The sequence below is a fragment of the Corvus moneduloides genome, chromosome 4 (genome assembly GCF_009650955.1).
Source record: "Corvus moneduloides isolate bCorMon1 chromosome 4, bCorMon1.pri, whole genome shotgun sequence".
NCBI lineage: Eukaryota > Metazoa > Chordata > Aves > Passeriformes > Corvidae > Corvus > Corvus moneduloides.
In genome coordinates, this window is record NC_045479.1 from 30,990,629 (window position 1) to 31,012,079 (window position 21,451).

Consider the following 21,451-nt stretch of genomic DNA (forward strand, 5'->3'; position numbering starts at 1 on the left):
TTGCACTTCACTGAAGATGTGAAGGGACCCCAGAGTGCTGGGGATGGTGGCTCAGCCCCTGGCAGTGCCCTGCACCACGAGCAGCTGTGAGGGCACAATCTCCACTTCATTCACCTTCTGTAGGTGCAGATTTGGCTCAGGTGACCCCAGGCAGGCCCGCACACCTCGCAGAGGAATGCACACCCTGCACAGAGGGGCTGCCCTCTGAGGGGTGCCCCACCACAGGCCATCAGCACTGCTCCAGGGGCAGACCTCAACGGACCTCGAATCAGACTTCTTCATCCACTCCTTGTGCAACCAGGAAATCCATTTTTTGGGAAGGACCATAGCTCTTACAGTTTCAACTTTCATCATTTTATCAGTTGAAAGAGACTTGGGTAAAATATTGCTACTGGCCAAATTTTGTCATAAATAAAATGCCTCAGTATTAAGATACATCTTGACAGTTCTGATCTGTAGCAGCAGCAAACAGCTGGAGTATTTATTTGTTAAAGACCTGGATGCAAATGCAATTCCTCGCTCAGACCACCTTTTTTAAACCTACACTGATGTGGTCACAGCAATCTGAAGAATGATTCAATGGCTTTTAAGTAAAATAAAGAGAAAGCGTCCATTGAAAGGTGCACTCAGCTGCTGGGAAATCATCAGCAAGCCCCAGGAAAACGTCCTTGTTTTCAGATTTGAACAGATATGGTCCAGCAGGTTTTTTCAGTAATGAGCTAATATTTCAGACAATATATCTAATAACATGTGGGTTATGTTTTAGTGTTTAGGAGAAGAAAATGATTCCCTGCTAATAATTTCAATTTCATTTCATGTCCACACTTGGACATATCTACAAGGTGGATCAAGAAATATGAATGTGCATGTCAAAACCAGTATGTTACCTAATATTTACAGTGAGTGGATTGACTAATATTTATGACCATATTATAGGGTGTAATTTTAACCCAGAGTAATGCAAGCAATATTTTTTCTGTGGGATCCTAGGAGTTGCCTGTCTCCATGAATCATATCCAAAATCTCAAACAGCTGTAAGCATATTTAGAAAATGTGAAGTTGTTCCTAAGATTCAGCACCTGTCTATAGAAATCCCTGTATGAACAAATATAAGCTGGAAATTGCACACACCTATGGGAATTAAAAGATATTTAACCAGGACTGAGTTCTGAGTTAGCACTACATTTAGGTGTGTATAAGGGCAAAATATTTTTGAGTATTCAAACATGTTGTATATTATTTTTCTTTTGTTTTCTGTATTTGTTTTTACTGAACTTATATACACATGGAAGTTGGTTCAAATTTCTGAATGTTACCTCCTGAAGAAATTGCAACGACCGTCAATATATTTTAAAATCCCTGAGAGTGAACAATGCAAAGGCAGAAATGACCCATTTTTGAAAGACAAGTCATATGTCAAGAATGTTACTCAGGGCCAGGGATTTTTTGCTGTTTTCTAGTTGTTGCCTTTGTCAATATCCCTGTCTTTCCATGTGTGCTGCTAAGTGCAAACAAAGGACATATTCCTAAAAGGTCGCAAGGATGGAACTCAAAAATCAGCCTTTCAAATGTCACTTAAACATATAGAGTTTTAATATTAAGATTTTTACAATGGCTCCTAGCGAACTGAAATGACAAGTAAGCCTTGTTTTCATGTTACTAGATAAATACCTGATAAGAAACACTTCAGTCAAAACCTAAAATGTTTACAGCCTTCATTTTCTATTGTTTCCACTTTTTAGGTGGCAGAAATATGTTTTCTGGCATAAAAACTTTTTCTACTTGATATTTAGAAGTACTCCTAGTACATTGAAAAGCAAGAAGTGAAAGAGTAAAGCTGCCAAGAAGCCTGTGCATTCTGTCTAGCTAATTCACTGAATGTGTTTTCCCCATAAGTGCCTGGTACTTTGCCTACAGTAATAACATAAAACTCGCCATCACGAACACACAACAGTGTATTACATGCTATTCCAAAAATATTCTTTTACATGAAGGATGTCAGGCCAAGGAAATAGAAGGTATTATATACTGGAGCTGGGAGATGTGAAATGGTTTCTTAATCATTAGTGGAAAAAATTTTAATCTGGGCTAAATCCATATTATTGAAATTAGTGGTCCTTCTAAACATGTTCTGTGGAAATAAAAATACAAATCTTTATTAAAGTGTATGCAAGCCAACATTTTTTCAGTACATTAAATTTCTGCTTATTCTTCCTGTAATGTTTTATTCATACATGATTTCACAGTAGCTTAAATTTTCTAGTACAATTCCCCAAATATATGTTTATATCCAGATCTGTGGTCTCATTTGAGAAGTACTGAATTTTCCCACAGCTCCACTGAACAAGCACAACTGAGCTGATGCCCAAAACTGACCTAATTATTTATGATCCCATTCAACACCAACTGAAATAAAGCAAGGAAATGTCTTGTGTGCAATACGATGAAGGAGTTTGCAACATCCTTTAAACTTAGGCACCCACTGAAACAATAGTTTGTGAAAAGAATCTTTAAAATGCAAAGAGAAGAATTTGGTTAAAAAGTTTGGGATTGGAGGAAAATAATTATTTCTGACCATTGACACTTATTTTGGGAAATGTGTTTCTAAGTCTTTTCTGCTGTAATTTATTCTTAATAAAGAACAGTGGCAAAAAATCCTCTATATTACTATATTTCTAATTCAGAATATCACACTCACACAAAAATTTTCCTTTCAAACTATTTGGGAGAAAAAAGGTACTTCAGTGTTCTACCATAAGGCAAAAGAGGTATATCTGGAAAATAATGAAAACAGCCTTGAGCAAATGCACTATAATAATATGAGCAAATGGACTACAATAATACTATCCAAACTATTTTAATTTCTCATCCCATTAATGAAGGGAGTTTTCTCACGGCCTCTCATATAATCTGTTTTGTGTCTGTCTGAACAATATGTGACTGAGAATGGTATTTATTTTACTTTTACATCCTACTGGGAAGCGTTCATTGCCCTCTTTTAAATAAGCATTTAGAACTTCCTGTGGCTTTTGGAAAAAAAAATATTTTCTTTTAAATTATGTGCAAAGCTGGATGACTTTGGAGGAAAAAAATTCACTTAGTGAATAACTTGCTCCAAAGAGCAGGATTATTTTTTAAATAAACCAAATAAAAGTTGTTAAATATGGGAAATAAATATTTGAAGAAAAAGCCTTATAAAAAAAATAGTGCAATGCCTATCTAATAAACAGATTTGCTTGATAATTTATGAAAGTCCATGAGACTTCTGCTTCTATCAGGGCCCATTCTACATAAGCTACAAAAGTTTTCCAACATGCCACTGACAGCCTTTTACTCTTCTGTTCTTATCATACTCTGAAAAACCCAAAAACTACAACAGGGCAACCAGCTGAAATGTCCAGCCCAAGCCCAGTCTGGCAGTGGTCAGTGAGAAGATAAGTTGCTTTCAGTGGCCTCTGTGCCACACGCAGTCTTCAAAGGAGTCTAGTACTTACTGGTATTATTCCAGGGTTCATTCCACTCTGTCATTTGCCTGTCATTCAGAGATTTTTAAAAAGTCCACTTTTTAAATTAAGAGACTTGGAACATAGGACTTACCTTGTAACAATACAGGTTCCTTGTTCGAGGAGTGACCAAAGAAATTTCTCAGCGTGAAAATAGAAGGAAGTATTACCCTGTGGGAGTGTTCAAGTGTATATATTATTAAAGTCTCTTTGGTGAATAATGGGAGAAGATATCAGAAAAATATATGTTCTAGGGGAGGATAACTTTAAGTGGCTCACTCTGATAAGCAATAGGCTTAGTTAGGATTTTCATCTTTCTCCATCTAGTACTCTCCTTCCCCCTTTTTCTTTCTTATGTTTCTGATTTCCTCCTTTAATTTATTTAATATTTTAATTTTTTCACATTCAATGATCTGCGTGATGTATTTTTTTTCAAAAGAGATGCTTATTCCCAGGTAGCACTCATTATTTATAGCATTATGTGCTAAAGCATAAACTTTTCAGATATTCAAGGCATACATATTTTTGCACACTGGACTGCCTTACATTTAATGACATTTACTGCGACATATAATGAATACAACTACTTTGCATTTTCCATATCCACCCTCCAAGAAGGGTTCTCACAAGTAAATATCTGGATTACTGTCTCTTCAAAGCCAGAAAAAAACCTGTGTTGTCTTTATATGCTTCTACAGTCCTGTTGAGCTGCAATTTTAAAATTGCCTGGCTATTCTTTCATGCTGGCAAATCACCTGATTGCATGTCTCAGCATTAATATGTTCCCTCAGTAATTGGTTAATGTGAAATGGATTGCTATAAAATCTGCACCCATGTTTTCTTTGCAGCAGTGAAAAGGAAAACTCAGGCTCAATGGCATTGCAAATTTACTCCATAATTTCTTACTTCAGACATATTAACAGATAGGAATATTTTTTTTTGACCAAATTAAACAAACCACAAGATTTCTCTGAAATAATTTGTCCTTCCCATGAAACATTTACAAATAATCTCTGCAAGGCTAAAAGGACTTAAATCAATCCAATTTAAATTACTTCTGTAAAACCAGTTATAATAGTTTGTACATAGCCTTATACTAAATTTTATTCTGCAATATTTACACCAGAAAAAAATGAAGAGATCAAGCCTGCAATCCCTCAAGGAGATCAGTAATCATTGTGCATGACTTACTTGTTGTGAAGTCTCAGAAAGATTTGGTACTCCAGACATTTGAAGTAGATGTCCAGTGTCATTCATTTGCTGTTAAATACAGCAGTGTTCAGAAATAACCACCACACCATATGTATATTTTTGCTGATGATGTCTGCCTCCAAGACACACACAATGGAGCTTGGCTCCAATCTGATCAGAGCTGATTCACTGTGTTCTGCTAGTGTTTATTGAAGAGAAGTGTTTGTGGTGACTTTGGAGCAGTTTTCCAGTACCCCCTTTAATTAAGAGAACCTGTGGGAGAATCATAAATGGTTTGGACTGGAAGAGACCTTAAAAATCACAAATAAAAGAATAAATGAATAATCAGAAGATTTGGATAAAAAATGTAGCAAGCAAAATGGTTAGAGGATTAACAGTTTGGAGAACAGGAAGGAAGTGATGACACTTCAAGTACGCAAAGGGTGCTATGAAGAAGACTGTCATGAGATGTCTCACAGAAAGTAGAATAAAGTGTAATTGGCTTAATTTGCAGCAGATACTCATGTACAATATTGGGAAAGCTTTACTAACCATCAGTAGAGCTGAGTAACTGGGTTAAATAAGAATAAAATAAATGTACTTGTACAGAAATTACTCAGAATCCCGGAAAACCAAATATTGAATGAAATTCTTTCCACAGAAAAGTTTGGGTTCCTCATATATTTTGGTAGATGAAGATGAGTCAAGAAAATCAGTGGCTAAGTTCTGAAATGGCATAAAACACAGCATGCTGCAATTTCAATAGGATGTATGATTTATGTCTTCTGGAGCTGTGTCCCAGTATGCTCATAAATTAATCTATTACGTATGCAGATCTAAAAAAAACCAACCAAGAAACCAAAAATGATACAAATAAATGCAAAAGAAGAGCATTTATGATAAGAGTAATTTAACTTTTATTCAGATGGAACACAAGGGATGTGCGTTATCCTCTAAATTAAAATGTAGCTGGTGTTTTTGGAACACAATATTCCTGAAGGTAACTGAGAAAAAAATTGTAAAGAAGGAAATAAAACACTGAATAATGTAGCAAGAGGTGTAGAAAAAGGATAGCCTTCATTTCTTTCTGACTACCAATTAACATTCCACTGTAATTCAGTAGCTGAAGGAATTGCCATCACATTTAAAGTTTTTCCATGTAGAATTAAACTCTGTTTTGTTTAGAAAACTTCACTATGTTATATCCAGGTTGACTATGGAAAATTTCTGTTGAGGAACATCAGTGGAATTTCTTAGCAGAATCCTTTGAAGAGTTTATTTATAAGAATAAAAGCAGAATAGATATACTTTAAGTAGTAGTGAAAGAAAAGCCCGTACTTGGTTAAGGCAAGTTAATGACTCTTTAATTTCTTAAGGAAATACAATGCATATTTTAAAGACTCTTCCTAAAATGTCCAAGACACTTATTTTTTAGTCATTATATTGTGAAAATCAATTTGAAAGCTTCTACTGAACTCTTTTATAAACTTCAATTTCACCCTTCTTTCCTCTGTGATGACGACACACAGTCCATACAAAACTGGTGAGTTTTGTGATGACATTGCTTATATCTTCAAAGTCACCATTTTGTATATTTAGCTGAAGTTAGAATTTTTTTTGCTCAACAGATTGCCAAAAATGAGCATTTTAATACAGAGAAAAAGACACAAAACTTTATGAAAATGTCCCTTTTTTCTATTCCACTCCTTTTTTTTGGACTTCCCTCAGTAAAACAGTCAGTAGCTCCCCCTGAACAAGTTTATTCTCTGTGATGACTAAGCTGGAAATGCAAGATGACCCTGGCATTCACATGTGTTTCATAATCTGGGAATAGGCTGCTCAGAGCAGCACAGGATGTGCCTTGTTTCAAATGCTGGTTCATAACCCATGACTAAAAGAGTACCTGCAAGGAATACAGTTGCAACATTTGCATGAATTACTGTCATCCTTTTCTAGGGCATTGTGTAATTCAGCTGGGATGATGAAGCTTGTCCAGAGCATGGTCTAAAATGAGAATTATGGTTTGGATTTTTCATCTGAACCTTGAAAATAGTTGGACTGCAACTCAAGATACTGCAAAATATAGAGAAAGGCCAAAATCTGATGAAAGAGCTGCTCACTGGAAAGAAAATTAATCTCCTCTTACCCAAACTAATTCTCTCTCTTCAGCCATCACTTCCTCTTTCACAGCCCACACTCCCAAAGTGACACTCTTTTCTGGGAAAATGTCTTTCATGGGGACCTGTAGATTCCTGGAACCTTTGCTGTGGAGTATCTGTCAGCACACTCTCTCTTTCACATAAGAGATTTTCTGGAGGATAGGAGGCTGCTGATGCTCACCTGAAAACCAGGCAGGAACAAAATTTAATGCTGTCTGTCACTACAGCACAGAAAATGGAGCACCTCAGTACTGATACAAAGGTCTATCAATGGGCGTGATAACAAACAATTTTGCCTATGTTTTCTTCAGTTTCTTTAACTAAAGGTGAAGAGCTGAAGTTACAGTGAAGTTCTGGGATCTTTGGTCCACAATTGCTTTTACATTTCCCTCATTCTTTGCTTGCAGTATGCCTAGGAGCTGGTAGGACTCATACAAAGTCTAGTTTTACCTTGCATTTGCTGCATTTTTGAAGGGAGAGAGGTAAGAGAAATCTCAAAATGTACATCTACACTACAAAAACACGAGGAATAGCCAGGAAATGCTTCCTCCTCAAGGGTGGAAGTTAAGTTCAGAGCATTTGAAATCATAGTGAGAAGTAAGGCTACATTGATATGTGGTTGACTTCTACAGCTGCTAGATAGACCTGGACAAAATGATTTGATTCAGGAGAGAATATAAAAGCCAGTGGAAATGAAAGCCAGTGTCAAGTACAGGAACAGATAGACCTTTCCAAAGAAAAGAGACCAAAGTAAAGGATATGATCATGTCAGATACTTCAGCTGAGGAAAATTTGAATTAGTTTCCTAGAGTGACGTGTAGATTCCACAGGCTCCCTTCAGAGGAGAGACATGACCATGAGAGGTACACAGTACACACTCTTGCAGGGTGGGAAAGGGAGAGATGGGAAGACAGACAGTGACAGAAGAGACTGTTCCTCCAAAGAGAGCTCTGTCTTTTGAAGTTTGACTGCATTTTGTTCAAACAGTTGTACAAGAATTGCTTTTCACGGAAGCATAAATAAAATGCTACTGGTAGCACACATCCAAAATCTGATACATTAGCCCTTTTGATGGAAATGTGAAGGAGTTCAGGATGATAATTTCTGAGGTCACAGGGCACTGAAGGAAACTTTCATACTCAGAATATCCAGAAATTACATTTCTTCTCTTTAACTACCTTGTTAGGCTGTGCCTGGGTCAATATTTACCTGGATCAATGTTTACTAAGCTGGGGTGCATATTTACACACATTTTTAGTAAGGGAACTCCACTGCTAACTGTGAAGAACAGTTTACTACACTTAATTGGAAGAAATTACTGTGCCTAGTGTTGTGACTGTAGTACCTAGGGAATGTGGAAGATGAAATGCTAGGAAGCAAGTAAAGCCCAGGTGTGAGATACCGAGGAGGTGAAGAGGATTTCCATGAGGCAGCCAAGCAGGGGATCTGTTTTCATTCCTTCTTGATGGGGATTGGCACTTACCTAGCTGATTTAGGAGGACTTTGAGGGAGACTTGCCTGCCCTTCTTTACCACAGCCACCACAACAATGCTAACCAGTCTTTGATCATCAAAGCTGGGATCTATTAGAAGGCAGCCCAAGAAAATGCCTTCTTTAAACTTAGAACTGAAAACTTAGAATCAGGAAGAATCTGAATCTCTGGGACACCATGTTCCTGCAGAACAGATCCTGTCCTCCTGCTTTTGTTTCATCCTAGTGGCTTTCTGGACTGCAATAAATGCTATCCATTATTTCCCCGACTCCCTAAAAAAAAGCCTTTCTTTCTACTCCCAGGGACGGATTATGTCAGTTCCTCTTAGGAGGCTGCAACCTGTTCTGGCAGCATTGGGTGCCTGCTGAACATGTCTCTCCCAGCTCAGCCCCATGCTCCAGGAGCAATTTCCCCAGGAAATGCCTGCTCCTTACAGGGCAGTGTTCATCTCTTTCCTGCAGAGACTTCCACTGGACCCAGGTAGAGCACTCACCAGCAGGGCAGGATTCCTGCCTTCTTTCCCACCACTGCCCTTTGAAAGGTTCACAAAATAAGCTAAGAGCAAATGAAGCAGATGCTATCCATCAAAATTTAATAAAAATATTGTTATATAAATAACATTAACATGCAGTTGCCTGTGACTTTCTGGGAATCAGTATTTGGAGCAGCATGCAGCCCTAAAAGTTTGTTAAATTGGAGTAATAAAGTCACATAGAAACCAAGACTGTTCTAATAATGATTTTTTTTATACTGACTAAGCAATAGTCAAAATAGGTCAGACTGAGAAGGATAGCTGATTGGTGCTAGGCACTGTGTATGGTCAAGGGCCATAAAATGACATAATGACTTAATATTGTTCTTTGGTTGTTTTTTTTAAAGTTGTTTATCTTCTGAGTGACACAGCAGGGGGCAAAGAGTGGGATTAAAGGAATAGTTGTTTCATAAAGGATCTGCATTCCCATGAAAGCACACAAATACTGTGTCCAGAGAAGGTCAGTGAAGGTGGGGAAAGGTTTAGAGAGTAAGTCCTAAGAGGATCAGCTGAGGGAGCTGGGGTTGTTCAACCTGCAGAAAAGGAGGCTCAGGAGTGACCTTATGGCTCTCTACAGCTGCCTGAAAGGAGTTTGTAGCCAGGTGGGGGTCGGTCTCTTCTCCCAGGCAACCAGCAATGGGATAAGAGGAAACAGCCTCAAGCTGCATCAGGGCATGTTCAGGTTGGACATCAGGAAGAATTTCTTCATGGGAAGGGCTCTTAAGTGCTGGAACAGGCTGCCCAGGGAGGTGGTGGAGTCACTATCCCTGGAGGTGTTCAAGAAACGACTGAACGTGGCACTTAGGGCCATGGTCTAATTGACAAGGTGGTGATCAGTCAAAGGTTAGTTTCAATGACCCTGGAGGTCTCCTCCAACCTAAATGATTCAGTGATTCCTTGATTCAAAACAATTAATAGAGTATTACCTCAATATTCAATGTCATGTGTCGTCTCCCATTCAGTTGCTCTGTCTTCCACCCTACTCCACTTTCCATTTCAGGAAGGGCTGGACACCTAACACATACCTCTTCTACTTCTGGGTATCAACAGGTAGAATAACTGTTTTTTCATCATTCCTAAAGCTGGTAACATCTTTTCCCCCTCTGATCTTCTTGGAATGAACTTCATGAAAGAAAATGCAGCCCCCAGTCCACCCAGCAAGCACCCTGTGCTCCAGCTGTTCCCAACTTTACCTTCATATTTTGGTTTGAATCTCCCTAATACCTAAGACAAAAAGAAGGGGAGATGGCTACTCATCCCCCCTCTGCCTCCAAAGAAATTACTGAGGCATTAAATTACAACACCTTTCAACCCCATAACAGGTATCAGAACAAATGTATTAGAGCTTTGCTGGCAAAGAATATGAATGGGTTTTGTGAAGCAAACTGACAACAAGTTTACCCTGACCTGTTCCTCATCAAAATCTTGCTTTGAAATGTTTTTAAACACCAGATGCAGCTGGTGACCAAGGTTCAAATAACTGACATTACTAAGATGCAGCCAAGATTTCAGCAAGCCTCATGGCGACACTTCTGGACAAAGATAAGGCTTTGTTGTAAGCATAAAAGCTTGGAACACCACTAATCATATGCAGAAAAATGTCACAACAAAAACCATTAGCAGTCTTGAATCCAGTGGTGAGGCAGGGAAAAGAAGCTAGCTTGAGGACTAGGGGTGAATAACTGATCCTTAACTTTTAGAGTCAGCTATATAAAGACTCTGTAATGTAAGATGTCTGATTACACCTTTGTTTTACACAGACCAAAACTAACAAAATTATTCTACCATGCTTTCTTCCACCAAAGGAGAACAATTATATGATCTCTTATAAGGGCTCTTCTTGAATTTAAATGAGGAGGACAGCTAAAATTTCAAGAGTCTACTGTGTTTCTAAAAATTCTGACTTCTTTTAAACATCATTTTACAGGCTTTAATTTCAGATTTGCACCTGGTCTTAGCCTAGGGGCATAAATAAAAGGATACAAGTCAAAACACACAGACACAAGCCTTCAGTATTTAGATAGGACAGCTAACAGCACAGTGAAGCTACACATGTTCACAATGTGGTTGGATGACTAAATAAATAGTAATTATTGTATTTTATCTCATTTCAGTTCACTAGACTTCTAAAATTGTGCAGGAATAAACAAACTGCATTTTAGCTTCCACTGACATTTACATAAAACCAGAAATTACTAAAATAAAATATAAATCTGAAAAATAAGTCAGATCCATTTTTCCTTCCATGTTTTAAAAAAAATCTCTCTCTTAAAAAAACCCAACAAAAAAAAATAACCCACCAAAAAGAATTTTAAAGCACAAAAAAACCATCGACCAAAAAACCAAACAGTTAAAGCTAATTTCCCCTCTGTTTTGCTGTCCTGGTGAGAAGGCAGTGAAAAAAAAAAAAAAAAAGCAAAGTTTATATAAAGCAGCTCTAACCACAAATGTTAGAATCATTTTACTAATGAAAACATGATTTTCATATGTATCAAAACCATGCTGTAGTTTGAAAAAATACATACAAACTCTATTATTAGACAAGATAATAATATATTAAACTATATACTACTTAGTTTGACATGATTATACCATAAGCAAAGGCAGGTTGATATCTGTTTAAACAGTTTTACTTAAAGCTAACCCTTTTTTTCTGGTCTTAATCTCCACTTTGCCTGACTCAGAGATTAATTTTATATCATTTCCTTGATTTCCAAATACTATAAACAAGAGGAACAGCTAAACATTTTTTTCATTAATGAGTCATAAAACCCCCCATAGTTAAAACCAAGAAAACTTTCCTAAATATATGTTGTAGGGACATAAATAAAATAAGTAAGATGAATTACAGCTAAGAATCTGTTTTATAATGTACAAGTAGTCTGGGATTGTAAACAGATGAAAGAGAAATAAAGCAAATGAAAAAGGAAAAGGAGGAAAAGAAAGCAAAAGAGCTGATAAAGTTTCTGGCTACAATACAGGAGACATATCATTACCATATGATCTAATGTGGGTGTCAGCCTGGATTGTGTTCATTGAGAGAAACCTTATTTTTTAACTGTGCTATGGAATAGAAGCAGGAGGGTTTTCCACCAAGTGACAGTCACTGAGCTGAATTTACCCCCTCCTCCTTTCCACACCTGCAAAGCCTTTTGCCTGGGTTGAATATTTAGTTTAATTACATCTCAGCTTTGAGAGCTCCTGTTGCAAATCCCTGGATTAAAAGGTACGGTTTTTAGCAATTCTCCTGAACTATGCTGCACTAAAAAACTTCGGGCAAGTCTATGGCAAGAACTATTTGAATTTTAGGAGAAGCAAGTTAAAAATCCTACTAAATGTTTAGTAATGTTAAGTTTTCTGTCCAGTACTTTTGTTTCTTGGAAACATGAGAACGCATTCTCAAAGACTGTGCAGATTTCCTACTGTTTATTTGACTATTCTGTCTCTTGTTTTGATTTGTATAAGCACTGCTATAGTTCTTTCTTTTTCTTTGCTGTAAACTTTTGCAGCAGTATATTCTCTGCAATCCAGTGTTTAGAATCGGTGGTGTAGAGAGCGTAAAAAATGCATGTATGCTTACATTTCTGCTTTATACTGCTCTCTGTGATTTCCTTTTCATGTGTTTCTTCATATATATTTCAGGCACTGATGAATATAATTTCGATTTCAGAGAAAAAAATGCATAGTAGTAAGTTAAATGGGCTCTGTGTATGCCTTTGTAATGTTAGAAAGTGCTATGTTACAGGGTACAAACAAGGGAATCATGTTTAAAGAAGGTTCTTATGAATGAAATAGTAGAAAAGAAAATTCCTGCAGTTGAAACTCCTGTTAAAAGATTTTTATTCTCTTAAAAACTTCCAGCTCCTGTGTTTTCACATCTAGACTTTATTGCACAAAATGGGCATAACATAAAATGGAGGGGATTTTTTTGAAACTGAAAAATATAGTTTAGCTTGTCTTTGTGGACTTTTAAGAGATTTCTGACAGTAGGTGAACTAATAATATAACCTTAATATTAAGGTAAACTGACAAGAAGACCACCAATACAGTGGTGACGTGAACTGATGAAGCATTTTTTCAGTAGTATTTTAAAATGAAATGTGGCCAAGCCTATGGTATAGTTTCCTCTGTTTGTGGAAAAGTCTTCTTTATTGTAAACACATAATTAAAGGACTTCTAAACAGTTATGTCCTGCAGACATAAATATTGTGTCACAGAATGCAGATTTTTTGCCCTCTCTACTCTTTTCTTGTAAGTGAAGTGTAAACATTTCTTGGTAGTCCAGTTTTGTGTATATCTTTTCCTTTGTTTATGTTCAATTACACATGCAAACAATAGGAGCAGATACTCGTCTCTGCAGAATGAATGCGTATATGACTGAAGATATCTATTCCTGTATCTTTATTAATATGTAGCTTGTGTCTGCTATTTTCTTTGCTGTATCCTCAGATTATATACTTGATATCCTCTGTTGTTCTACAGTTTTCCTTTATAGACAGCTCTTTCTGATTTTATTACAGTTTTTACAAAACAGGGACCAAAGGAAAGGCCTGCTACAGGGTTTACCTGAGATAAATGAAATCATCAATATTAATGTGAATAAGAAGCAAAGTGTGAAAACACTTCTAAAGTGCCTTTCTAATTTCTTTTTTGCTTTTCTGAGTGGTAATAATTAAACTCCAGGATAGGATCCTGATTGTGCATTCTTGGGATGGGTGGTACTTCAGCAGTGACCCTGAGAGCGAATAAAGAAGTTTTAAATATTTAAAAACGTTTTAAAATCATATTAACACACAAAAAAAAAGGCTGAGGAAGGTCTTTAAAAATTCCTGACTGCCACTGCCATTCAAGGATTAGCGTGCAGCATTCCCAATGTCTATTGTTGTTAATATACATTCTGAAAAATAATTTGTGCTGGGGTAACATTTTATTGATCATTATCACAAGGCAAGTTATTGTGATGAATGGTGATGATTTAACAAACTTTTCTTCTCCTTTCAGATTATTAATAAATTGCATTGTTATTTTACAATGATTTGCACATGATAATTACTATTTCAAAAATTAAACCCTGGTACCAGCTCACTGCCATGCATTAACAGCACTTGGCTGTGACATCCTGACACCCTGTGCACTCTGCCTGCACTGGTAGGGGTGTTGTTGGCAAGGGGACACAGCCCCAGTGCTGGTGGGGAGCCAGGGCAGGAGGAAGTACAGGAGGATGATCCACATGGGGACACAGCCTTCCCCTGCTACATGCCATGAGTTTACACAACATTGGCTGACAGGACATACTAAAAACTCTCTAGCTGATGTAGGGGTCTGTGATACCCCTCAGTGCACACAGTGAGTAAGATATCTGTTCCAGGAATAGAAGTGCTCTCATGTCCAGCTAAGAAAACAAATATGTCTCCTAAAGAGACAACATAAACAGTGTTCTACTCCATGTGATTTCACTTTGAAGTCTTTGGGGTATCTGAAGATGTTAGATACGTATTTTTCTGTCAGGTAGATCACAGAAATTTATGCCATGATTTTAAGCCACCAGTATATTTTATAGTATATCCTTATCATCCTCTTGAGAGACAGACCTGAAGGTTTCTTCAGAAGTAATCCCAGCTAGCACTCAGACAAAGCATTTTTAAGATATTGGCCTGAAGAAGGAAGTGGACATTTTTGCTTTCATTACAAAGAGCAGCATCTGTATTCAGGATTATGCCATCCATTTTAAGAAAAAGTCCTATACAAATTACAAGTTTGCCTTTGTGTCACTTGGCAATTTGAAGGCAGATTTCTTAATTTTATCTTTCTGTGGATTTTTTTAGACCAATTAAAGTTTGTAAAGTATGAACTTCATTATATAAAATACACAGTAAAAGAAAATTTTCAGAAAATTAGCTGGTCTATACAGCCTTTATACAAAACCTGCAAACAATTGTGTAATTTGTCCTTAATGCACAACAAGACAGGTAGCACAACCTACAGTGTGTTGAAATGCATCTAGGCCTAAGTCCTGAGAACATGTATTTAAGCAGCTTTTCTTGTTAATATCTATGACAATACATACTTGTGTAAAGTTGCTCCTGAGCATGAAAGTCTACAGAATGAAGACCTGATCATATTAGAAAGTGTGCACACAACACTGCAAGCATCAAATCAAATTCTTACACAGTGCAAAACAGAGGATTCTCAGGGTGGATGTCAAAATTTGGAAAGAAAACCAAGACTATTCGATATAACAAAACATTGTATTCCGTTTTATTGTGCTGTTTAAACTAGGAAAGAACTATAATGCATTTAAACAACTAAAGATCTTCCCCTCACTTTCCACCCTACTCTCACTAAATCCTACTCTTTCTCAGTCAGTTTTACTAGGCTATAACTTAAAACACACAGCAAGCTGACACTTAAAAATATTTTTCAAGACATGAAATACTGAATTACAGTAAGTTTGGGAACCTCAGGTTTGTCCCCATGGGTCAAACCCATGGCTATGAAATAAATGCTAATGAAATCAAATAGACTGTTACGCTGGCAGAAAAGAGGCACATGGAAAATGTGGCTTATTGCTATGACTCTTTTGCATAACAAAGTTGACAGCACTGCCTGTTCCTAATAAATATTACTCTAAATATGCAAACAGATGTGTTTACAGTTGCCTTCAAACTGCTCTGTATAAAAAAAAAAGGCCTATTGACAAGCAGTTACCAGACTCTTATCACATAACTGTCCTATTTTTGCAATTCAGTTTTCTTTTATTGAAAGGAACAGTTATGCAATTGGTGGATGTGCTGGACTTCCTTCAGGAGGAACTGTGCAGCTATGGGAAACTGCTACTTCTGTTGGTAATCCACTGCTTTGAATCCTAGGTTCTGCTGGGAGTCGATGAACTAAGCCATGAAGAGGCTGGCTCTGCTCTTTGTCCTACTGCTGCCAGCATGCTTGGCCAAGCCATTCCACCAGCAGGGCCTCTTTGACTTTATGCTGGAGGATGAGGGGTCAGCTGACATGGCTCCAACGGATGATCCTGTCATATCTGGATTTGGACCAGTGTGCCCCTTCCGCTGCCAGTGCCATCTCCGTGTGGTGCAGTGCTCTGACCTAGGTAAGCCCGAGAGTATCTTCAGAGGCTCTGTGCTCGCATTCTGGTCACGGGCTGGCAGCGGAGTTGGTGAGGCTGCTATGCTCCATCACTCCATAACTGACTTTCTTCAAAGAAATATGCTACAGCTGCAGTTAACGAGAATTTACTATACAAAGTAGACAGTAAAGCCCTGGCAAGATGGGTGCTTGTTATGATCATGAAGAATGTTTGATTTTTTTTAATGTATAGTTTGAATTTGTGCATTTCATCTGTTCTTTGAAAGACCACAGATTTCTCTTGCAGAGAAAATAACTTTTCAAACTATTCCTTCAGATGAGGGTTAAATAAATTCAATGAGGTCAGATGCGGGGATGGAAACATTTTAAAAGGTTCTAAATTGTGTGGTCCAAGGTCCAACACCTTTAATCATACTGTCTAGTACCTCAACATAGAAGTCATACCAGTTCCACTGGAATACATGAGTATGAAATAACCAACTGAATCATATATCCTGGAACCAGCTCTTTGGAAGAAAGAGCTTGGAAACACTCCAAAATAATGAACACATTATGGAGTTCCTTATTAAATATCTTTCTTAGACACTATATAAGCTGAAACCATGAGAACCTTTCTCACAAACTTTCCTTACTCCCTCATGTAAGGGAAGGGCTTGTGTGCACAGTCAGAGTAGCAGGATATGAGGCCATGTCTGCCATCACTGTATTTGACTTTTCCATGCAGAATTGTCAAGTAATGAAGCTGACTTCAGTGGGACTGCTCTTGGTTTTAACCAGTATTATTCAGTCTTAGTCAGTGTACAGTGCAGAAAATCAATTAAAATTAGTTTTTCTCACAAGGAAAAAGATAAATAACTTCTCATGATTTTATAGAACTTTTTTTTCTTTAAGTCTTCTCTCAGCTCTTTAAATGTATATCTGGGTGTTTCTATTTTCCTATGTTATAATGTTAGCTTTGATAATTACCGTAAGTCATGGCACAAATCCACCAATTAGGACCTGTGTCTCATGGTGGTAGGGGTTGTATAATTACAGAAAGGAGGGGGAAACTTTAGCTACACCCCTAGGAACTTCTGTGAATTTATTAAAGTGAGCCACGTAATTATGCAACAGATATGTTTGGCAAAGACCCAGTGAACAATGCAAGCCAAGTTGCACAAATGAGTGTGGGCTAACCTAGCCATGCATTCATAAAGCTTCCACACTACTGTTGCTCTTGAAAGATATTTTCTTTTTTTGCCGTTTAGGTGCCAGAGAGAGCAAACATGGAGTGGGGAGTGGGGAGGAGGTTGCCCCACACGCCATGAAAGTCTTAGGTTTTATTGTTGTTACGCTTAGTAATGCCGATGGAATTTAAGTTATTTTGAGAACTTGTTCTCAGTCTGTTTCAGTTCTGCAGAACGTAATGAGCTTTCACCTGGTAAAAAAGTAGAGACATTCACACAGGGACCCTTTACTCCTGTACATGGTCCTGTGGTCATGCACTTCTCCTTCAAACACATGTGGTTTACAAAGGGTTGCACTACATCCACTGCATAAGATACTTCTGGGTTAGTAGAGTCCCATACTGACAAGCAGACTCAGAAATACAGCAGTCAAGGCCTCAGGTCAGTGTTTCCCATTGAATGTCAAGTGGGGTGAAAAGAAAGAACTTTCTTTAAACCCACATGCTGCATATCATGCAATGAAAATACTTTGCTTTTGGAGCATCTGGGCTGATAGCATCTAGCCTTTGGGTACATAGGAAAAGAGATCTCTCTGGGCTCAAAATATGTGGCCCTGAAAAATAAAAAAATAATGTCCCTGGCAGAGGTCAAGGAAGTAATTATCACTCAGTGACAGCCTTGGCATTAAGTTTCACCCATCCTTGTTGCATACGGCTGTGACAGCCCCTGATGGGACATGGCCCAGCTGGGAGGCTAATGAGGACACAGGGCTGCTGGCTGCCCTGCAAGTGGGGACAGGACAGCTGTGTGTCACCAGCTCACAGGCAAAAGTGCCCGCTACTCTCTTCTGGCCTTGGATTCGCTTCTGTGTGACAGAGTCAGGCAAAGTCATATTTACATCCTGACTTGAGGAAGGGCTGTGGCTGGCCTTCTGTTGCAAACTGTGGAGGTGACCTTGAATGCTCCTGGGTTGTGGGATGAAGGGTGCTCATGTTTCAGGGCTCAGGAGGGCGATTTGCACACAGAAGCCGTGAAACCAGCAGTGACAGTTCTGCCTCCTTATTAACCTGCGCTCCTGGACTACCTCTCCCTTCAGCTCTGGGCATTTCCAACCCAACCAAATTAGCTACATCCATCCTCCAAAATTATCAAATTTAGTCATCTAGTCCCATGGTTACTAACTGAAGAAAAAATTCAGGCAAAAACAAGGCTCCTCACAAGGACATATTAAGACCTTACTAAATAAAGTCTCACAAAGGAAAGTTAAAACCTGAATCAGGATCCTTTCTCCTACTCACTCTCTGGCATGGAAGGGCTCTTTACAGCCACCAGCCCATGGGTGTATGAGACATGCCAGAGCAAGGTAGCTGGAGGACCCTAACACGGGCAACATATGGAAAGGTCTCCTCTTCCTCAGCCCGTTTCTTTTGTGTCTAAATGGGCATTTGCTATTTGTAGTCTCTTACTTCATAAGGAAAAAAAAAACAGCTATCTGACACAGGGTTATGTGAATAAACCACAGGAGAACTATTGGGTCCAGAGACCAGAGATCAGGTTTGCCCCTTTTCTCATGAGCACTGGCTGGGAATAACAAAAAAAATAAAATCTGAGTTCAATAAAAACAGTGAAAAAAAATGCCCAGTGGTCCAATTACACTCTTGTCAGCTGAATTTTTGCATTCCTATACTCTTCAACTTCAGTCATATCTTCCTAAGCACACACCTACAAATTAATTTATTTTGCCTCTCAGCCAAGAGCTGAGTTGGCAAGAAGGAGAACGCTGCCTTCTCACATCCTAAAAAAGAATTCTCTCTAAGTTGTGGTTATGGATGGATCAATAGCAGAACCCCATATGCCTATTTCATGAGATGTATTACCTTTGTGAACAGGCTCAAGGATCTCATCAAGAAAGGCCACCATGCTATCTTTATAAAAGTGCTGTCTTTTATGAATCTGCCTCCTGTTGCTAAAAGGGAGCCACAGGTTTACTTTTTGGTCATGCTTCAGTATGAGGCATTGCTATGTTATATCCAGGCTTTCCATAGAAATCACAAACGTCTTCCTTATTAGAGCACAGCACAGGTGGGGGGTAGCTGATGTAGCTGGTCAGAGGCCTCTTTTCCTGTTTTAAAATAATACGTACAGGGGAGGTGTGCAGTCAGGTGGCCAGGCAAACACACCTCATAAAAACCCTAGCAAGGATTAACAGTCCCATTTAAAGTCTCATCCTCCCAAAGGGAGTCCCAAGTAAAGTTCATCCCAGAGTGCCCTGGTAGGCAGGAGGATGCATGTGTGATTACTCATCCCTGCAGCAGATGCAGAATGCTTCACAAACACGCTCAGAGGTGGTGGTCAGAGCTTTATTTCACCTTCAGGTAAGTCTGGCAGCCCCTTCTAAATGAGCAGTGTCTCTCTACAGGATGTAATGAGATTGCCCTCCCTGGAGACTTTACAGGACATAGTGGAGGTCTCTCCATCTCTCTTGCTGGGAGTATCAAAGAAGGTTTTGTGGTTACTAAAAGGTGTGCAAGATAGACATGTCAGCAAACAAAGTTCAAGCAGTATTACAGCTAAAATTTGAATTTTTCTCACAGCTCAGAAACTCAGGGTTTCTCCAGCTTGTGTAAAGAAGGATACATTTGATCTAAGCATGGGTATTTGGAGTGTGAGTTTGAAAAGCACTTTGAGATCAGGAGATGAGAAGGTCACAGATATGTAAAGCACTATCACTGGGATCGGGTAACATTAGATAGTTTATCTGAACACATAGAGTGTCTCAATATATTAACTGATGGCTCTTCAACACCTGAACCATTTATTTGTTGACAAAAGATAATTTATCTCACTGTATGAAATCTTCCAGAAATATCTGAACACCCATTTTCTGATTTTGACTCCATGTCACAACTTCATTTCTCACTATAAAGGCAATTATCTCCTTTACAATATACCTTGATTTGAAACATAACCTTTAAAGCTAAATGTTCAACCCAAAATCTTACAGGTTATTAAACATGCAATAAAAGAAAACATGTATCCTTAAATGGCCAGATATTAACAAATACAATTTTTAAATTAAAAAAGTTTCGGTGAATTTACACTGTCACTGCTGAGCTTTTAGGAAAAGTTATTTTGTGTTTTATGTATTTTTTTTCTTCTAACAATAAGGATAATAACAAAGTCATACTCCTTTTATGTATAATAGAAGCTGACAATCTCATGAAATCCCCTGGCTTCATAGAACTGGATCATTTAACAAAACTATTATCATAGCCATGAAATCTGTGAAAGTATACTGTCACTTATACTGAGAATAGCATCTACAGCATAATACCCTGGCCTTAAAACTGGCATTCTTTAGCCAAACATAACTTAGGCTGTCATCAGGCACAAGCCATTGGGCATTCCACGTGCTGACTGGGTGAATTGGAATACTCTTAACATGCTGGAGGTCAGACTGGAGGATCTATATGAAATATCACAGGCATTATCTGTAATATAGGAGTGATTTCGGGTGATGTTAAGAATCTAAGAGTCATCTGGTTTCCTTTCATGGACATGGGGTGAGTTGGGCTGCCCATGCAGTGGTTCATCCTGTCTAAGGTGGAAAGGATGCATCGCTCCTGGAGAACCAAACTGCCGAGGCAGGGCAATGACCATTCGAGGCTATACAACTTACTTTCAGATTAATGAAGTTATGTGTGTTAAAATTAAGGCAAGGAAAAATAAACCCATGTTGCCAGGGTTTTTTTGTGATAAATTTGGCATGGGTTATTAAATTTTTTACATATATTCTGCTTCAATACAATATTGGGGATGCCCTGGAAGTTAAAAAAACATGAATTAAAGTCCTGTGCTCAGTACATTCTGACAAATTATTAAATCAAAGACCCAATAACTGGAAAACACTCTTGGGAAAATGTCAAGAAAAAAATATTTGCCTGGATGTAGACTACTTTATATTAACAAAAAGCCATTATCTTTAGCCAGTATGGCAATAAAAGACAGGCCTTCTTGCATCACCACCTGAATTACTGATGTAATTAAGTTTCAGCTGATAAACATGATCCTAGATAAAAATTAATCCACTCTAAGTACATCCTTCCTTATTTACTGCTTACTCCAAGGTAACAGTGACCAGCTTTGCATGTTTTGGGTTTTTGTCTTAATTTTTTAGATTTGTTTGCTTGCTTCAGGCTTGGAAAGGCCATTTATGAAAGCCTAGTGGCAGGAACAGAAATCCAAACTGCCAAGTCTAAGTGATACAAGAAAAAACTGTTTTCTGGTTTGCTCTGTGACCATGGTTC

The 21,451-nt window shown here is 38.1% G+C and overlaps 1 protein-coding gene and 1 long non-coding RNA gene across 2 annotated transcripts in view; one reads left to right on the forward strand and one right to left on the reverse strand.

Moving 5' to 3' along the window:
* LOC116442832 overlaps positions 1–11,917 on the reverse strand; it is a 32,067-nt gene extending 20,150 nt beyond the window's left edge. The window contains exons 1-3 of the long non-coding RNA XR_004239660.1: positions 11,874–11,917; positions 4,695–4,967; positions 3,598–3,674 (exon numbers count right to left, since the gene is read on the reverse strand). This is a non-coding gene — a long non-coding RNA (uncharacterized LOC116442832). The remainder of the gene's footprint in view (positions 1–3,597; positions 3,675–4,694; positions 4,968–11,873) is intronic.
* DCN (decorin) overlaps positions 11,903–21,451 on the forward strand; it is a 38,409-nt gene continuing 28,860 nt past the window's right edge. The window contains exons 1-2 of the mRNA XM_032106330.1: positions 11,903–12,103; positions 15,747–15,982. Of these exons, the coding sequence (XP_031962221.1) occupies positions 15,775–15,982 (208 nt within the window). The 5' untranslated portion in view covers positions 11,903–12,103; positions 15,747–15,774. The remainder of the gene's footprint in view (positions 12,104–15,746; positions 15,983–21,451) is intronic.